Raw genomic sequence first — 19,270 nt, 5'->3', positions numbered from 1 at the left:
GGTGAAGCAGGTCTGCAGGTGTCTGTCTTTCTCTCCTCCTCTCTGTCTTCCCCTCCTCTCTCCATTTCTCTCTGTCCTATCCAACAATGATGACATCAGTAACAGCAACAATAAGAACTACAATAATAGAACAACAAGGGCAACAAAAGGGAATAAGTAAATAAATATGAAATTTTTAAAAAATTCTGTAAAAAAACCACTCTATTTTGTTTCACAATATTTCCCCATAAAATGCTAATCTGACATTAGGTATATTCATAGGAGTTACAAAACATGATATGCAAAGATTGAGAGTTAAGATTTAAACTGTGTCAACACTGTTGACACAGTCTTTTGCAGATAACAAGACTGGATCTTCATTATTAATTATTGGGGAAACCAGCTGTTCCAGATTGGTCCCATTTTTCTGTCAGTCAACATTTATTCCAAGTTAGTTGCAAGTATGGAGAGTGGGCTGCAAAAGAGCTCCCTTGGCTAATATGCTGCTTTGCCATGTCTGTGAGTCAAGTTTAAGCAAGATCCTCACTGCACTTAAGGAAGCTTTGGTGCTGTAGCCTCTCTCTCTCCCTTGGCCTTTCTGTCTCTATGGAGATAACTAAAATAAGAATTGACTTTATAAAACATCGCACTCTTTCTCCAAATCAAAACTCCAGGGTATGTTAATCTGGGACAAAGCTTGACTTCTTTCTCTTTTTACTTTTCTAGTGGAAATGTCTCAAGCAGTAATAAATTTCTTCAGTAACTTCACCGTGTCACTTTTCCTAGTTTTGTGTGTCATTGGTCTTTGCCCGTCACTTTCACTGGTGAATAGTACTCTCGCTTAAGAGGCGAGAATGACGCTCTGGCGTTAGTCACTGTAAGCTCCGGCAAGAGACTCTTCCCTACCTGTATTCTTATTTACAGTGTAGGGGATAGTTTTACCAACTTTTTGGGATTGCTGTGTGAATTAGGTGAATTAATAGTTGTGTAACATTTAGAACAATGCTCCATCCTAAAGTGTATAGATATTTTCTTATTTAACACATGAGAATTAGAAGTTTGAAATCACTTCTGAGCATTGCATGATTTAAGGAACTTTGCAGCTATATACGATTTTTGATGTAGGAATTATTCCCCCCTCCCAGTTTTTATTTTGTGTTTATTTTAGAAAGAATGGTTTTGAGTCATGTATAATCTTCTAACACATGATTGATTTTCCCAAGGTTTTGCATCAGATCAATTACTTGTTAATTACACTTTTAATGATTTTTCTGATGTAATACCAGAAAGAGAAAAATATCTGAAGTATTACTTTGCCAAAATAAAAATTAGTAGCATTTCTTAAATGGATGCATATTCAAAGTGAAGTCTTTCTATGTTAGTGAGACGATACCGTATCAGTTAAATGCTTTTCTTAAAAAATTTTTTAAATAATTTCTTAGTGATTTAATAGCGATTTACAAGATTATAAGGGTGTGTGTATATATATTTTTATATATATATAAAAAATATAAAAATATAAAATATACATATATATATATATTTTTAAACCCGAGCATTGCTTAATTCTGGCGTATGGTGGATTGAACCAGGGAGTATCTCCTGCCCCCCCCCCTTTAACCAAGTTTGTGAGTGAGATTATCTGGTACTTATCCATCACTGCCTCTGTTCTTCCCTAAGCACAATCATATTGGCATCACTGTTTGCACGAACAACTCAAAATTTTTAACGTGAAGAAGTTAAAAGATTGTGTTGTGACACATTCTTAGATGTCAGGTGCACTCTCAGCATAGTCCATAAAATCACTGTAAAGTTGCCATGGATTTTGAAGTTGGAAGTGGAAAAGGACTCAAATTCATCTTTTCTAAATATTTATTTATTCCCTTTTGTTGCCCTTGTTTTATTGTTGTAGTTATTGTTGATGTCATCGTTGTTGGTTGTTGGATAGGACAGAGAGAAATGGAGAGAGGAGGGGAAGACAGAGGGAGAGAAAGACAGACACCTGCAGACCTGCTTCACCGCCTGTGAAGCGACCCCCCTGCAGGTGAGGAGCTGGGGGCTTCAACCGGGATCCTTAAGCCAGTCCTTGAGCTTTGCGCCATGTGTGCTTAACCCGCTGCGCTACCGCGTGGCTTCCTCAAATTCATCGTAAACAAGCCTTTTTGTAAGTTAAGATGATATGATACTTAACCAGTGCGAAAGGATAAAGGTGAGGATGCTGTTAAGCCGTGCTTTTTTCCCAGTGTCCTGTCCTTTAGCTTCCTTTTGCCTTCTTCCCCTTCTCAGGGCTTCATCCTTCTACTCACCGTAGTACTTTCCATGTAATTTTGAAATAGTCTGTCGACTAGTAAGGCTCTAAGAACACTGTTGCTGACTCATTTTCTCAGTGGTAGATATCGGTGCACATTAGGCTCTCGGGAATATTTGGTAAGCTAAACCCTCATATGACCATGTTTATTTTTGTGAACCAAAAAGCCATGCTAGTAGTTTTATTAGAAGTATTGTATAACTGCTGTTATCTGTAGTATCCCACCTTATAGAAATATATTTGACTATATTGAATTAGGACTTTTTAACTTCTCCGAGCAAGAACAAATGACTCCTGGGATTTTTCTGTAGGAAAATTAACTGATACCATAAGCTATTTTGATGTTCTTGAATTTATGTACAAAAATCATGTTTATAAGCAGAGCCATAATCCTAGAGGTAAATAGAAGCCAGAGATTTTAAAAAAAAACCCCAAAAAACAAAAACTGTAACAGGCCCAATTATATGTCATTATTGTGTAAGATTTCAATACATTTTTAGGCACATTCATTTTTTCCCCCCTATAAAATGAAGCATTTCAGGATGGCTAATACCTTCCATCTTGTCTCAGTCGTATTGTATTAGAAGTGTCCACTTATCTCCTCGTCATGCTTGAGAGGGAAACTTTGATAGCAGAGTCACGTGATTTCTAGGTCAAGATGCTGATGCCGCCAACATGGAGAAGCTAACAGTCGGCAGGCACCACCCTGCCTATATAGCTCAGACTACCCATTCCTCAGCTGATTCCTAAAATCCACATTAGTCATTGGAGACGGAAGTGAGGCCTCTCTACAATAGATATAGAATGTGTAAAGGTCCAGAATCAACTCTAATTTAAAAAGAAAGCTGTATCTGGTCTGGAGGTGACACCGTGGATAAGGCATTGGCTTCTCAAGCATGAGGTCCCAAGTTGAATCCCCGGCAGCACATGTAGCAGAGTGTTGTCTGGTTCTTTCTGTCTCTCTCCTCCAATCATTCTCATGAATAAGTAAATTCTTTAAAAAAATAAATAAAAGAAAGAGGGAGTTGGGCGGTAGCGCAGCAGGTTAAGTGCAGGTGGCAAAAAGCGCAAGGACCACATACTGATCCCGGTTCTAGTCCCCAGATCCCCACCTGTAGGGGGGGTCGCTTCACAGGCGGTGAAGCAGGTGTCTGTCTTTCTCTCCCCCTGTCTGTCTTCCCTCCTCTCTCCATTTCTCTCTGTCCTACCCAACAATGATGACAACAAGGGCGGGGATAGACAGCATAATGGTTATGCTAAGAGACTCTCATGCCTGAGGCTCAAAGTCCCAGGTTCAATCCCCCGCACCACCAATAAGCCAGAGCTGCGCAGTGCTCTGGTGTTTCTCTCTGTGTCTCTCTCTGCATCTCTCTCAAAAATGAAATAAAATAATATTAAAAAAACATAAAAAATGACAACAATAATAACTACAACAGTAATCCAACAAGGGCAACAAAAGATAATGAATACTTAAAAAAACAAAAAGAAAGCAAGCAAGCTGTGAGTATAGATAACTGTCCATCCACTTGCAAACGGTGTTGAGGGTTTTAGTGTGTCCATCCTTCTGCCTACCGCTCCAGCTTAGTCTGAAACACACACTGCAATGATGGACAGTGTGCTATTTCATGATGGACGGTATGTCCAGGGCAATTTTACCTTTGCACTGTAACTCCTAAACAGTAGATGGGGTTGCCCTAAGTTGAGAAGCTATTTCATACTATTAGCAGAGGCACGTCAGATAATATTATCTTTCTCTGTGACCTAATCCAGAGGCAACACTGGCATATCTCTCCTAGACACAGGAAGTTTGGGCTATCAGCTAAAAATAACTAATAAACTCAGAAATCAAGGACATGCTTTGAGCTCTTAGTCCCCCTGGGAAATTTTGTATCTGATTTGGGGGGCAGAGGGGTCCTTCAAGCTCTTTTTTTTTTTTAAAGCTCCCAGTTTTATGCAAACCATTAAGGTTTAAGAAATTTGGGGGGATGAAGAAAACTTTCACAGGTTTCTTGAGATTCCTAAAGAAAGTTCTGGCTTCACGAAAAACTTAAGAACTGAGCCCCCCCCCCCCAAAAAAAAATTCTAAGACCACTGGAACAAAAAAAAAATACAAATGTTTTTATTTATTTATTTTTTTGCTAATGCTAAGCACAGTTGTTAGAGGTTTTGATCTCTTTGGAGGATGGGAGTTTTAACTACTTGAGGTTCACCAGAGAACAAAAGACTTTATAAAGAGCTCTTAAGATTTAGAATCTTAGGAAACAATATTAGTATAAAATCCACTAAAACTCATTTGACTTAGATTTATCTATTAAAAGTGTGAAAATTCTCTTTGGATTAGCATAATGTTTAACATAGCTATGGGTGTATTATAAATAATCTTACTATAAGCCAGATACCAAGGGGCTTTAACCTTTCTTTTTTTTTTTAATATTTATTTTTCCTTTTGTTGCCCTTGTTTAACATTGTGATTATTGATGTCGTTGTTTTTGGGTAGGACAGACAGAAATGGAGAGAGGAGGGGAAGACAGACAGGGGGAGAGAAAGACAGACACCTGCAGACCTGCTTCACTGCTTGTGAAGTGACCCCTGCAGGTGGGGAGCCAGGAGCTTGAACTGGGATCCACTGTGCTTAACCCGCTGCACCACCTCCCAACTCCTGGCTTTAACCTTTCTTAAACTGAAACTGTAGTGTGGACATTTTCACAGTGAGTGCCTCCAATTGAATGATGTGTATTGCATGTGAATCTCACTTAAATCACATAGACCCTATAGGACCTCTGTTTGGGAAGATTTATAGATTTCATAGGATATTAAAGCAATTAAAAGGGACCTTGGATATTACTTAGTTCAAGTCCTTTCATATTGGAAGTGAAAAAACATGAGCGCCCTCTGTGTAGTTAATTTGAAATATTACATGCCCTTAGTAATACATATTTTAACTTATATATTCTAATTTTTACTCTTTGCTTACCTATTAACTTACTACAATCTTCAGTTTACAAACAACAACCTGGATGTATCTACTTAACATATAAAAGAACTGTATATAGAATTTGGTCAAAGATATTTGGAACTACATAAGATCACTTTAATCATGTGGAGAAGCTGTCGGCACTGTGAACCAGTATTTTTCCTTAAATGTTATGAATCGGAATTTAAGTAGTTGCATAAAATTTCTGTGATCACAATCTCATCTCTAGAGCAAATAAAATGTATATATTGACTATATTATTTATTTGATAGGACATAGAGAAATTGAGAAGGGAAGGGGAAAGATAAAGAGAAATATACCTACATTACTCGCATCAAGACTCCTGAAACTTCTGCCCTGTAGGAGGGCACTGGGGGCTGGAATCTGGGTCCTTGAACATGGTAATGTGTGAGTTTAACCAGGTGCATCACTACCCAGCTCTGAAAAAGAGAATATTTTTTTACATTTATTTATTTATTCCCTTTTGTTGTCCTTGTTGTTCTATTGTTGTGGTTATTATTGTTGTTGTTGATGTCATTGTTGTTGGATAGGACAGAGAGAAATGGAGAGAGGAGAGGAAGACAGAGTGGGAGAGAAAGACAGACACCTGCAGACCTGCTTCACCGCTTGTGAAGCGACTCCCCTGCAGGTGGGGAGCTGGGGGCTTGAATCAGAATCCTTAAGCCGGTCCTTGTGCTTTACACCACCACACTTAACCCGCTGCACTACCTCTGGACTCCCTGAGAAAGAGAATATTGAAACAGAATCAATGTGGTTTCTATGTATTTCTTTGTAACTTTGTATCAAGTCTCCATTTTTAAAGAACTACAAGAGTTACTATATGTGAAAAAGCCATTTTCAGGCTCTGGGACTGATCAAGATGGCTAGAACCATAACAACTGGAGTTTAAGTAAAATTTAGAAGTGATTAGTCTCAACAAATTGAGATTCTGAATATGCCCCAATTGTCTCTCCCAAGAGAATAGCTTAGAAAGCAATAGACGATCCAGAGGGAAAGATTTGAAGAATAAACTAACATGCACACACAGAATATTACACTTAGAAATCCTGCTGTTTTCTTCTCATAAATTGAAGCCCACTTCCCTTCCCTCCACCCCTAAATATCAGATGGTGACTACCTGTTAATTTTGAACAAATTCATTTCATATCACCATCCCATATAAGGGTTTTTAGAATTTGTTCTTAGCATCTGATATCCTTTAGGATTAAAAGAAAAGCCAGCTCACTAAGACTCCCAGTTAAAATTGTGTTCAAATGTGGAGTTGATTCCATTTGATCAGAAATTAAGCTTGACCTTTGAGTTTTACACACACACACACACACACACACACACACACACACACACACACACACACACACATATTAAAAAATGCCATATTTACAGACCACTGGCAATCAGGATATGGAGAAAAAGAAGAGACACAAAGTATATGAAGAAGTTGCACTTCTCAAAAAATAAAATGTGAAAGACTAGTGCCAGCAGTTTGACAGATTGTTCAGTAAATGCTCATTTTATTGAAAATTATAAAAAAGGTGCTTAATGCCTCTGTGCCATTAATACAATACATAAAAAGGTTACTGTCAAGATTCGTGTTCTAGTCCTGGAAATTAACTGGAGGGCTTTTTACGACCATGTGCATCAACTGAGAAGATAAAGGTTGCTGCCTATACATTTTGTATGTTCAGATGTCTATTTCAGAAAACAATTATTTTAGCTTAGACATTTTGCATTAGATATTAGCAGTGATGTACTTTCATTTAAAACATTGTCATAGCTGATATGTCCTACAGATAAAGTAGAACCTTAAAAAACAATGGTCTGACAGAATTAAACCTGTACATGGTTATTTTCTTTACGATCTCTCCAGAGTATTCCAATTCAAAACATACATTTCTTCCTACAGAAAAAGATATTCAGATTCCTTAGTTGAAATTAATTAGCATGCAGAAACCAGATAGCATGTTTTTGGGTATTCATGAGATCTCTGTTTGAAAAAAATGTTTTTAACTTGTAGAAATGTGTTGCAACACACAGATGGGAAGAAAAAGAAAAAAAAAATCTCTTTAGCAAGCACTGTGTGTAAAAGGAATATTACATTTTGCATGCTCCTGATTGCTCTGTGTAAACAGTTTTTGACATCTGTCTTTATAGTTTTCGAGGAGAGGAAGACTTTGTTAAAAGAATCATTTTTATACAGCAGTCACCATTTCAGTCTTGCTTTACCTGTATTATGAAAGCAGATGGTCTGCATGTCTTTTGAATATTTATAACTATCAAAAACAATCTCTTGCTATTCACCCTTAGGCTTATGAGATGTCAGGACTGTTCTGGTTGAAAAAAAAAATCATCTTGGGTGTTTACAGAAAGAGGATTACATTAAGCTGAAATGACTATACATTTTCCAGTTTAATATTTGTCCATCAGCTGTTTAATCGTATTTAGATAATTGTGTAAATAAGATGTTGTAGCCTTTGCCCTCTCTGCTGATGGAGCCTGAAAGCTTTAAACATGGTGAGCCACCATTTTGTACATCCTCTTGCTGCTGCCTCCTCTCACCTCAGCTAAACCATGAGCAAGTCTGTAGTAAGTTTTGATCGTGATATCACAGTCCTGCTTCAAAAAAAAGACAGAACAGAAATAACACACTAGAAGCCAGTATAGTGCTCACATGAAATGCTAGGGAGCTAGCAACTGGCTAAACAGGCTGTTTAGTTTATTAGAGTATATTGTCAGATGCAAACACGGTGCAGCACTTCAATTACCCTTTAAAACCAACATGGTTTTCTCTTCATTCTCTATGAGTGTGCAGAGCTTTGAGGGTATTTTGGAAAACTTTTGGTATAGTGGGGGTTAACTGTTTTTTGACTGGAAGCTGAGCAATCAGAGATAACAGATTTTGCTGTGGTTGGTTGATTTGGCAGAAAAGCATGAACAGTTTTGGTTTAAATGATTGAATAACCTGATTAGCATTGTTTTGGGGTGGGTTTTTTTGTTTTGTTTTATTTTGTTGTTGTTGTTAAAGGCACAGCAAAGCAATTTTAAGGGTAATCAGATCACTGCTTATCCCTAGTTGATGAACCTTTTTTGCTCCCCACAAGTCCTTATCTCTCTTCAGAGCTTTTCATTGGTTATTAATCAAATAGAAAAATAAGTTAATCTTCCTTTAGTTCCTAAATGTGTCCTAAATATATATCTATAGTATATGTGTCATGTTCTAGGAGAGGTTCAAAAGATTGTTTTGTTTAGAAAAAAATCTTATAATCTCTACCATGTAGGTTTTTTTTTCCCCCTTAGAGGGGGGCTGGGGATATATATATATATATATATATTTTAATTTGGAGATTGCAGTATTTTACAGCAGAGGTTCAGAATGTTCTATGTCTAAGTAAGCCCTTAGAAAAATTCCACCCTTACCTTTTCACAATTAGAAAGGTTATAAATAATGTATTTGGCTGCAAAGGAAGCTCAGCCTGTGGCAGATGGTATCATTCTAGAGTGCTGGGGTTTCTGTGAAGATGGCATTCTTTCAGATCGGAACTTGAGCAGACTCTCAGAAAGATCCGAAGCTCTTCATAGGGAGTAGACATGTGCTTTATGGATCTTAGGAAAGCTTGCAACTTGGCTCCTAGGATGAGAGTATTGTGTCACATTGGGGTTATGAGACCCACAGCCAATTTCTGCCAACTTTCCAATGCTGTTTCCTCACACCAGAAGCTGCAGCCTGTTCATTGGTCTGTGTACGGGCATTTGAACTTGGATTTAAACTGAGTATCGTCAACTTGATTATTTTATACACCGAACTTGGGTGTTTTACAGCCTGACCACCGAGTCTGGAAACTTGCATTACAAGTTGTGCCTTTTTTCTAGTGCTTAGGAGAGCTTGTATAAATAGACACAGAAAGAGAACTGGAATGACATAAGCACTGAGCTCTGTGACTTCCGAGACATCTGTGTGGATGTATTTGAAAAACCTGGAATGGGATCTCTTGCAAATGGATGAGCAAAGGTCCTGAAGACTGAGTTCTAACCTGACAGCTAAAAATGAGGGATTTTTTTTTTTAGAGTCATAAGACAAGCTGGCATTCCCTTTGACCTTTAAGAAAAAAAAAAAAAAAAAAAAAGAGGCAGGCTTTCTGTCAGCCTGCAGGAACGGCTGATTTCACATAACAGCCTTCCCTGCTTACCCAGTGTGTGCCCTCCCCTGTGATGAGTATAAGTTAAATGGAGAAAAGGCCAAGTGGTGTTTCAGGGCGTAGCAGGAGGCAAACGGTGTGACAGTTGCTTTAGCTGTATGCACAGGATGCTTGGGAAGTCAGGGAAGGCCTTAGAAAAACACAGACATCGGAAATGAATATTCAAGGGTGAGCAACTGCTAGCTAGACACAGGAGAAGGCGTGGATCTAACAGCAAGCCAGAGAAGAGATGTGCTTCTTGATTGTACCTGCTCTGTACAGGCCAGCTTCAGGACATAATACCAAATCAAAAGGTTGGAACACACAAGGCCTCTTTTACCTTGTTTTGCTTTTTTCCCATCTTGTTACCTAGTACTTAGTATATTCTGCAAAGAAAATTTATTTTACTTAACATTTATTATTAGAAATTTACCTAGTACTTTCTTTTCTATTTTAAACAGTCTCTTGACTGATCTGAAATCCATAGTGAAAATCCAGTGAGGAGGAAGCAGAGGGTTGTCCTAGGGTTGTCTCTCTCTCTCTTTTAAATTCTTCCAAATATTTTTATTTGCTATTCATAGAATGTTACCAGATTATAATGTAGAGTTCCACGCCATACCCACCACCAAAGCTCTGTATCCCACCCTTCCAACCTCCCAAAGATCACCATCATATTCTCACAGTGCTGTTCCTCTAGTTCTGTATTTTTTTGGGAAGATCATGTGAATGAAACATCTCTTAAGTTCATACTTGGTATGTCCCAGGCTCTGTGCTGACTGGATCACACTTACTATTTTATTTATTTACCTGTGCACGGTGGTTAGTGTGTCTATTTAAATCATTACTTTTTAGTGACTTCTAATGCTTGATGTATTGTAAGAAGCCACTAAATATATGCTCAGTGCCTGAAAACTGCTCAAATGAACAGATACTCAGAACAAACCCGTGAGGTGAATGGTCTTGTCATCTCATTTAGGATGAGGAATTGGGGTGAGTGGTCAATTCATGTGGCCAAGATCATTCTGTCATTGTGTGACTCATCTTGAATTCTGACTTAGCAATTTTATCAAATGGACATTCAGTATATATTTAATAAATGCAGATATACCCTCCCTACTTAGGAAAGTGTTGTCAACTTTGACTTTTTGGCATTGTAAAATTCATAAGTATACATTTATTTTACCATTTATTAAAAATTAAGGTTACAGTGTGGTATTTAAGATGCCTTGTGCCCCCACAAGATCCTGAATTCTCTTTCCTGCTCTTGACAAGGCCATGTCTAGTCAAATACAATGCTGAAGCCACAAGAAGAAAAAACAAAAACCTCATTTTGTGATGACGTGAGGAATTTAATTTATATATGTTATTGCACATTTTTCTAATAAAAGTAGAGCTGACCCCGTTATATGAATCATGAAAATTTTCTCAGCCCTTTTCTCCCTAAAGCACAAGTAGATAAGAGAATCTAAAACATTGGCTTGCTATGTGCCTTAGCCTATGGATTAGCCTTTCGATTTATGTCTGGCCTAGGCTAATATTTACATTAATCAGAGTTCCTTAACAATACACACTTGATAGAGTAGAAGTCCCCCAGAAAGTCACTTAAGGACAGAGTCCACCATCTGAGGGTCAAGTAAGGGCAGAGGAAGCTTTGATGACTGTGCACATATGGGTAATAATGAACTGGACAGCCAGCACTATTATATATGGGCACTAGTTTCATAAAAATATTTCAGACTTTTTTTTTTCCCCACACAGTGTGTGTTCTTTCCTTTTTCCACATATCTATTATTTTCAGTCTTGGTATGCTAAACCACCCTAAGTTCAAATTATCTGTTTATGTCCTTGTCTCCCTAACAGGTGATAACTTCTTGTAGGCAGAGACTATCTTTTTTTTTTAATTTTTTATTTATAAAAAGGAAATATTGACTAAACCATAGGATAAGAGGGTTACAGCTTCGCACAGTTCCCACCACCAGACCTCGGTATCCCATCCCCTCCCCTGATAGCTTTCCTATTCTTTATCCCTCTGGGAGTATGGACCCAAGGTCATTGTGGGATGCAGAAGGTGGAGGTCTGACTTCTGTAATTGCTTCCTTGCTGAACATGGGCGTTGACTGGTTGATCCATACTCCCAGCCTGGGCAGAGACTATCTTACTGCCTTTTCCTCCTTTACATGGTAAAGCTACCATAAAGAACAAACTCACATAGAGTACCAACAAATGGAAGGAGACCTATATTAATTTTTTTTTTGCCTTATCCTATATGGTTCTGATAATTAAGCATAAGCTTCATGTAAAACTCATATGTGCTCTTATGTTAACATTTAACAAAGTGCTGGAATGTCTAGATATGGGTAATAATTTTTATAAAATGAGACCAAAGTGGAAGAACATCGAGTGTCATCTATTTGCAGAATCGCCATTATCCATCAGCAATCTTAACAGTTTGATTAGTGTCTGACTTTATTGATCCATGATTATAGTAGAGTAAGCGATTGAAGCTGACGGATTGTCAACTGGATCAGGTCATCTTCTGATTTTGGTTTCTGGCAACCTTGCTAAATATCTTCCTGTACTCTAGACTGAGGAGGCTCTTAGCAAAATTGCAAGCTACTGGGTTAATGGCGGCAGCATGAGCACATTAAGAATGCCTTTTGAGTGAAATAAAATGTGAAAGTGACTATAGAGTAGAAAGTGTAAAAAAAAAAAATCACAGTGCCTCTTAGGGGAAGACAGCCATGTTTTACATAAATAATACAATTTTAGGGTATCCTTCACTGGAAATTTTATCAAAGTCCCCCAAGATTGACATATTACAGCAATGTGTGATTATTACAAAAACGGTATCGGGAAAATTAGTAGAGCTTTCCATTAGAAGTAGCATAAAGAAGATAATGATATAAAAATACTTTTGTTCCCAAGCCAGCTTTTCTGGTCACTCATTGCTTCCCAAACAGTGCTGCCTTCTGTAAACTATTTCACCGTGGACCAACTGAAGTCTGAAATGTAAATTGTTGTTTTTCTAAACATAGGAGTGGAGGATAGATTGGTATTACACAGTCTAATTATTCTGAAAACTCAGTTGAAAATTAATTTAACTGCTACTGGAGAACAGGACTGTTATAGTTAAAAATAACCATGGATTAAGTCTCCAAAACTTGCATATCCAAAATTTGCTAGAAAACACTTTTTTTTTTTTATTTACTGAGAACAAGTTAAAAGAAAGCAATTTCTTCTATCACAAATTGTGTCTGTCTTCATTTTTTTTTTTTCCTCCAGGGTTATTGCTGGGCTCGATGCCTTCACCATGAATCTACTGCTCCTGGAGGCCATTTTTTCCCCCTTTTGTTGCCCTTGTTGTTGTAGCTTCGTTGTGGTTATTATTATTGCCATTGTTGATGTTGTTCGTTGTTGGATATGACAGAGAGAAATGGAGAGAGGAGGGGAAGACGGGGGGGGGGGGGGGAGAAAGACAGACACCTGCAGACCTGCTTCACTGCCTGTGAAGCGACTCCCCTGCAGGTGGGGAACCGGGGGCTCGAACCGGGATCCCTACGCCGGTCCTTGTGCTCTGCGCCACATGCGCTTAACCCACTGCGTCACCGCCTGACCCCCCTTCATTTTTTTTTTTTATATGTTAAGACTACTGACTCTTTTTGGAGCTTTCGTTGAAAGTAGGATGAATTCAAGGTATGCTATAGTTATTTTCTTTCTTTTTTTTAAAATGTATTTTAATTTTTTCTTTTTTTAAAAAAATATGTATTTATTCCCTTTTGTTGCCCTTGTTTTATTGTTGTTATTGATGTTTTCGTTGTTGGATAGGACAGAGAGAAATGGAGAGAGGAGGGGAAGACAGAGAAGGGGAGCGAGGGACACCCACAGACCTGCTTCACCACCTGTGAAGCGACACCCCTTGCAGGTGGGGAGCTGGGGCCTCGAACCAGGATCCTTACGCCAGTCCTTGCGTTTTGTGTCAACTGCGCTTAACCCGCTGCACTACCACCTGACTTCCCCCAATATAGTTATTTTCTTAGGGTGTCCTTGACAGTTTAGTCAACGTTAAGTCTATGTATTTAAAATCTTTATATTAGAAACTCAAAACTCAAACTTCACCATAGATGGGAATCTAGTGTAGCTTTACTGTAATGTTTATATTAAAACAGCAGACTAGCTTTTCTTATAAGGAAGCTTGAGAGTGTACTTTTCTTCAGACAGAAGATCTGTTTAAATACTGTGTTTTCTTGTCAAATACTGCCAGTCAACTTTTGAATAATGCTGATACTATTCAAACAGAAACCCCTGATAATGAGAGTAGACTCTGCAAATAGTGTTTCCCAAATTTAATGTGCAGTTTCCCAGGGATGTTGGTAAAATGCAGGTGTTGAATGACTACGTCTGGAGGAGAGCCCAACACTGTACATTTCTAATAAGCTTCCAAGTGATATCAATACTTCTGGCCCCTGAACCACAGCGGACTCCCAGGCTGTGTAGTACCGTCACTAACCCTCAAAGTAGCATTCATTGCGAACTGCACTCATAAAGTCATCTTCATGTGCTTGGAGTTTTTGGGAATGCATGAATGCCTGTCAGCCTAGGTAGAGAAGGCATGCATGGAGATTCCGTAAAAGCTAGAGCAACATCTGTGGGTTTCATAGCTTTATCCTCGTCTCTGTAGGCTGTTGCTTCTGACTTCCATAAGCATTGGATGATGTCCTTAATGAATTTTAAGAAGATAAACTTGGTTCAAGTGTTAAGTAAAAATGTATTGTACTCAGTTGATTTTTAAAAAAAAGAAATCCTAGTAGTTTGTATAATTGAAATTATTTCAGCGTTCCGTCTTGTGTGGCTATGTATTACAAATGTTCCCCTCTTCATGCAGAGTATGATTTCTTCCATTGTGAACAGCACTTACTATGCAAATGTCTCAGCCGCAAAATGTCAAGAATTTGGAAGGTGGTACAAACATTTCAAGAAGACAAAAGATATGATGGGTAAGCAAAAAAAAAAAATCACTGCAGTAGTGGCTATATACTATTACATATCATTTTGGGGTTTTTCAAAGTCACATCTAGAGCCAGGTCTTTTGATTGGCCAATTAGAGATCAATTTAGACTGTTTCTTGAGGGTGGGGAGTGGGTATGACTATAATGAGATCATTAAATTCAATAAATGTTTGTGTTTAAATCAGCCAAACTGACTTGGTTGTCAGACATGCAGGAAATCGAGGCGTGAGGTGTGGAGCTGTCATTTTTTTTAACATCTCAGTGAAGGCCTAACCAGGCCTTGAATAACTAATACTAACTATGATTTCTATCAGAGATAAATCATGCTTTTAAGTGTGTGTATTTTTTTTTCCTGTTTGAAAGAGAAAGTGCCTATTTTTACACTCAATTTTTCAGGAATTTAAAATGTATTTATAGTTTCTACAGTAGAGATCAAGTGACTTTTATAGCTCAAATCCTTAGGATGCCTAGTTGGGCATTTTGCTGAGCACACTCTCCATAGCAGAAAAATCACTACATCATTTTCCAACTTCTCATTCCAAACATAGCGTCCTCTCTGAATATTCAACTGTAGGTCATTTTTTGTTATACAGTAAGTACATTAAAAACCATGTCAAGTGACAGTTATTCCACCTGAATATTTAGAATATGACATGTTTTCTCCGTTGAGTTTGTGTGTGTTCACAAAAACAAACACTGTGATTAAGGTGAATGTTCTAATTTCTATTAATACTTCCTTACATATACTTGTGCTGTCCAAGTACTTTATTTAAAAGAATAATATAGGAATAAGATAGTTCATATGCAGAGAATTATACCCAGTTGTGAATCTGTTTCTGTTAGCATTCATTGACATTTGTTTAATAACAACAATAATAACTTTTCCTAAAGATTTTAAGAGGCAAGAGAACCTGAGTTTTGAGCATGTTTTCAGCTTTTAATAGTTCAAGAAAAACTATTCATCTACCAAAACAGATACTTTGCTTTTTATAGCTCAGAGCTGTAATGAAGACAGTGCATCATTTTTGGAATAATTGCTTGAATTACTAGTCTCTGTGAATGGCCCACTTGGGTTGATATCACTGGTAGAAATAGAAGATTTTTTCCCCCCAATTCTAAGTTATATTTTTTGCATGTATCAGTGATTATCGCAATATGATAAGTTCATTGAAATATAAAACCTGAATATTTTATGAAAGGGGAAATGATGATGAGAGTCAAGCCAGAGTCTTGTGTGCTCTGTAGGCCAACTCACCTATTTATAGGCAGCACTGTGCTCTGCCTTTCCACTCAAGAGCATCAGAACAGTCTTCTCTCTGGAGCAGTGGCAGTGGCAGTAAAGCATTTGACACACGTAGAACTGATTCTCATCCAATCCACATGAAGGAGCTAGCCAAGGGAGAAGTATTCATCTTGGATGGGCGGTAACAAATTGCAGTCCTAACAGTATCCCCGCCATACCAGAACAGCGGTCTTTCCCTTCCTTGGAAGGTTTAGCACCCGGTGACAGCTTCTTCAAGAAATATCCAGAGCTTAGCAACACTGGGGGTACTGGCTTATGATGCAGCAGATCATGGACTCCACATTAAGAAGTATTTACAGACATGACCCACTGCCTATGTCGGTTAAAATTAAATGAAACAAGCTCCCATAAAAGATAACTTAGCATGCCATTCGATATACTATCAGTTATTTTCATTACCATTTTTCATTATTTACTATATTCTTTATGTTTATGGCAAGGCAAAAATGAAACATAGGTAACAATTGCATCATCTTTTTCTCTTTCATAGGGTAATAACTACTAACATATAAGAAAATACTTGTAAATTTCTTTAGTTGTTTCTGATACCTCTTCTCAGATTGGCTCAATCTTCCTCATTTCCCTTAAGCGGTGATATTCTTTTATTAACTGTTTTATAATAACTATTTGCTTATTATGAACTTTTTAGGGTTATATATGTGTGAGTGAATATGTTTGTCCTGAAAAGAAGTCACAAGGAGTTTGAAAATAGTTGGCATGCATGAATTAAATCTAATTCACATTATACAGTTAGATTTAAAATGTCACCCTTTCAGAGTTTGTGAAATTGTACAGGAAACTAAAAACACACTTGGTTGACTTCCATTCTAAAATGTGTTTAGTAGATGTTTTCTGTCCATGTCTGTTTTCCATACTTAGGGAATAGTTAGAATTCCTTATCAATACCCACTATTGTTGACGTAACATGATTTTATTTCTTGTTCACTTCAGTTGAAATGGATAGTCTTTCTGAACTGTCCCAGCAAGGTGCCAACCATGTCAACTTTGGTCAACAGCCGGTCCCAGGGAGCACAGCCGAGCAGCCTCCATCCCCCGCACAGCTCTCGCATGGCAGCCAACCTTCTGTCCGAACCCCTCTTCCAAACCTGCACCCTGGGCTGGTGTCAACGCCCATCAGTCCTCAGTTGGTCAACCAGCAACTGGTGATGGCTCAGCTGCTGAACCAGCAGTATGCAGTGAACAGACTTTTAGCCCAGCAGTCCTTAAACCAACAATACTTGAACCACCCTCCCCCTGTCAGTAGATCTATGAATAAGCCTTTGGAGCAACAAGTTTCAACCAACACAGAGGTGTCTTCCGAAATTTACCAGTGGGTCCGCGATGAACTGAAACGAGCAGGAATCTCCCAGGCAGTATTTGCACGAGTGGCTTTTAACAGAACTCAGGTTAGTTGTGTTCTATTTGTAAATGGCTCTTTTCTTTCACTCTTTTTCACCTCTCTCTCTCTCCTCCTTCCATCCCTCCCTCCCTCTCTTCTTCTTTAGTCTTATCTCTACTAGTATTAATCCACACATCTCTCTGTGGGATCACATTGTCTGTTCCTGTTGGTGCCTATAGATATTTTATTACCAAATGCGCCAACCGTATAACTCCACTACCAAATGAGAGCTTGTATCAATTGACACTGATTCAGGGCTCTTGAAGAAATAAATTTAATTCCCAGAATGTTTCAAACTGGCATTACCTTTGCTTCTACATAATGAAATCAGAGACGTCTTAGGAGCAGATGAGGAAGTTTCACGATGTGGCCTTGAGACTCCAGGCCTCTGTACTAGAAGCACTGTCTTTTTCATGTGAAAGACATATATCTAACACAAGTATATAAACATCACCTGTTTATGTCCCCCTACAAGCTTTTTCCCTTAAAAATTGGGGGCACAACAACAGTCTCTTTAATTTTGAGCAGCCATTGTGGAGAAAAAGTATTGTTTATTAACATATTGCTTAACTTGCCACATTGTTAGTGTTCTATAAACTCCTTCTCTGCACAAAGGACCAGCAAACCTTTTCTGTCATAGGCCAGATAGAAGATACTTTATACTTTTAATTGCCATAGGAGATTTGTTACAGCGTAGAGTGTTAAACTGTAGACAATGAGTGAATGCAGGTAAGTGATAGGTGGTCTTTCAGTAAAACTACATACAAAACAGGCTATGGGGTAGTTCTGGCCGGCCTGCCCTAGTCTGCAGACTTCTCACTGAGATCAGCATATACCAGCATATATCACTGTGTTCATACCTTTGTCCTCCTGGGCAAATTCCTGTGAAGATATTATCATCATGGAAGATGTTTAGAGAGACTAGGAGAAAAGTTCATGCCTGATATAAAAATGCCCAAGACAGAGATACAGTAAAAGTCCTTTATAACTTAATTCTATTAAACCATAATAAGAAGCTTTCTAAAAATTGTCTTTTGGGGGGTGGGGGAACAAGTATGCTATATGTGGTGTTTATTGGCACAGTTATACTGGGGGGGAGGGATGTGTGAAAGGACGTCTTAACTTTGATTACCATGGAGACATTATGTCCTTTCGACTTTCTTACTTTTCCACTGTTCTTTTGTCACTTTTTTTCCTTTGCCTGACTCATGCTTTCTCTCATATTTGTTATTTTATTACTTGATTATAAGACTAAACTTCAGGCACAGGAGTAATCTACTATTAGTTCCTTGTTGGCAGAGTTTTCATTACCTAACAAAATCCCAACTGTGACTTATTTTTGGCTTGCTTGACTATATTGAAAATTAGGAAGGCTTTAACCTAGTGTTTGTTTTCAGTTTCTTTGGCTTATATTTTTACACAGCTTTTGTCTTTTTTTGAAAGGGTTGTTGTAAAAGGTTATGCCATAGGTTTAAGTGTGGTCTTTCCTGTTCTGCATCTTTACAGTTTTAAACTGTGTTTATACATACTTGATTTTAATATGCTACCAATACTCAGTGGTGGTAGAAATAACCAAAAAATTTAGATGAGTGAATGAATAAACAGCCTTCTGAAAGAAGAAGGAAATCAGCCTTCTAGATAGACCTGCTTCATGCAGTAGTCACTGCTATTTTGTATAAATAACCCTAACTACTAGGAGATGTCAGTACAAGGCAAAAGATAGACATAAAAGTTCAATAAAATGCTTGTTGAATTGAATTAAAAGCTCCTGGACAAAGGCAGCATTGGCATACACAAATGGCACACAGATTTACTGATAAGTTGAAAAAACTGAGCAGATCGTTATATTTCAAAGCACCAAGCAGAGTGTATTTATTGGTGAAGCATGGCAGGGGAGTGGCTGGTGGAGATAAGAATGAGGTCATCACCCCCAGTGCAGGATTCCTGCTCCGAGGTACTGATGGCATAGTCACTGTTCTGAAGTACATAGGATGTGTTACGGGGAAAGGGCCAGATTTTCACCATCTTCATACTATACTAAGTTTTTAAATTTTTTTTTTTTTTTAGAAAAGAGGTATCTCAGGGGTTAACATAAAAAATAGCAACAG

General features: G+C 38.0%; 1 protein-coding gene across 5 annotated transcripts in view; it reads left to right on the top strand.

Moving 5' to 3' along the window:
• SATB1 (SATB homeobox 1) overlaps window positions 1-19,270 on the top strand; it is a 104,351-nt gene that overhangs the window by 37,995 nt on the left and 47,086 nt on the right. For all 5 annotated transcript variants that reach the window (XM_060180870.1, XM_060180872.1, XM_060180871.1 and 2 more), the window contains exons 6-7: window positions 14,337-14,448; window positions 16,715-17,169. In XM_060180870.1, coding sequence (XP_060036853.1) covers window positions 14,337-14,448; window positions 16,715-17,169 — 567 coding nt within the window. The remainder of the gene's footprint in view (window positions 1-14,336; window positions 14,449-16,714; window positions 17,170-19,270) is intronic.

The sequence above is a fragment of the Erinaceus europaeus genome, chromosome 21 (genome assembly GCF_950295315.1).
Source record: "Erinaceus europaeus chromosome 21, mEriEur2.1, whole genome shotgun sequence".
In the NCBI taxonomy this organism is placed as follows: Eukaryota; Metazoa; Chordata; class Mammalia; order Eulipotyphla; family Erinaceidae; genus Erinaceus; species Erinaceus europaeus.
This window is presented reverse-complemented; position numbering and strand designations above follow the sequence as displayed.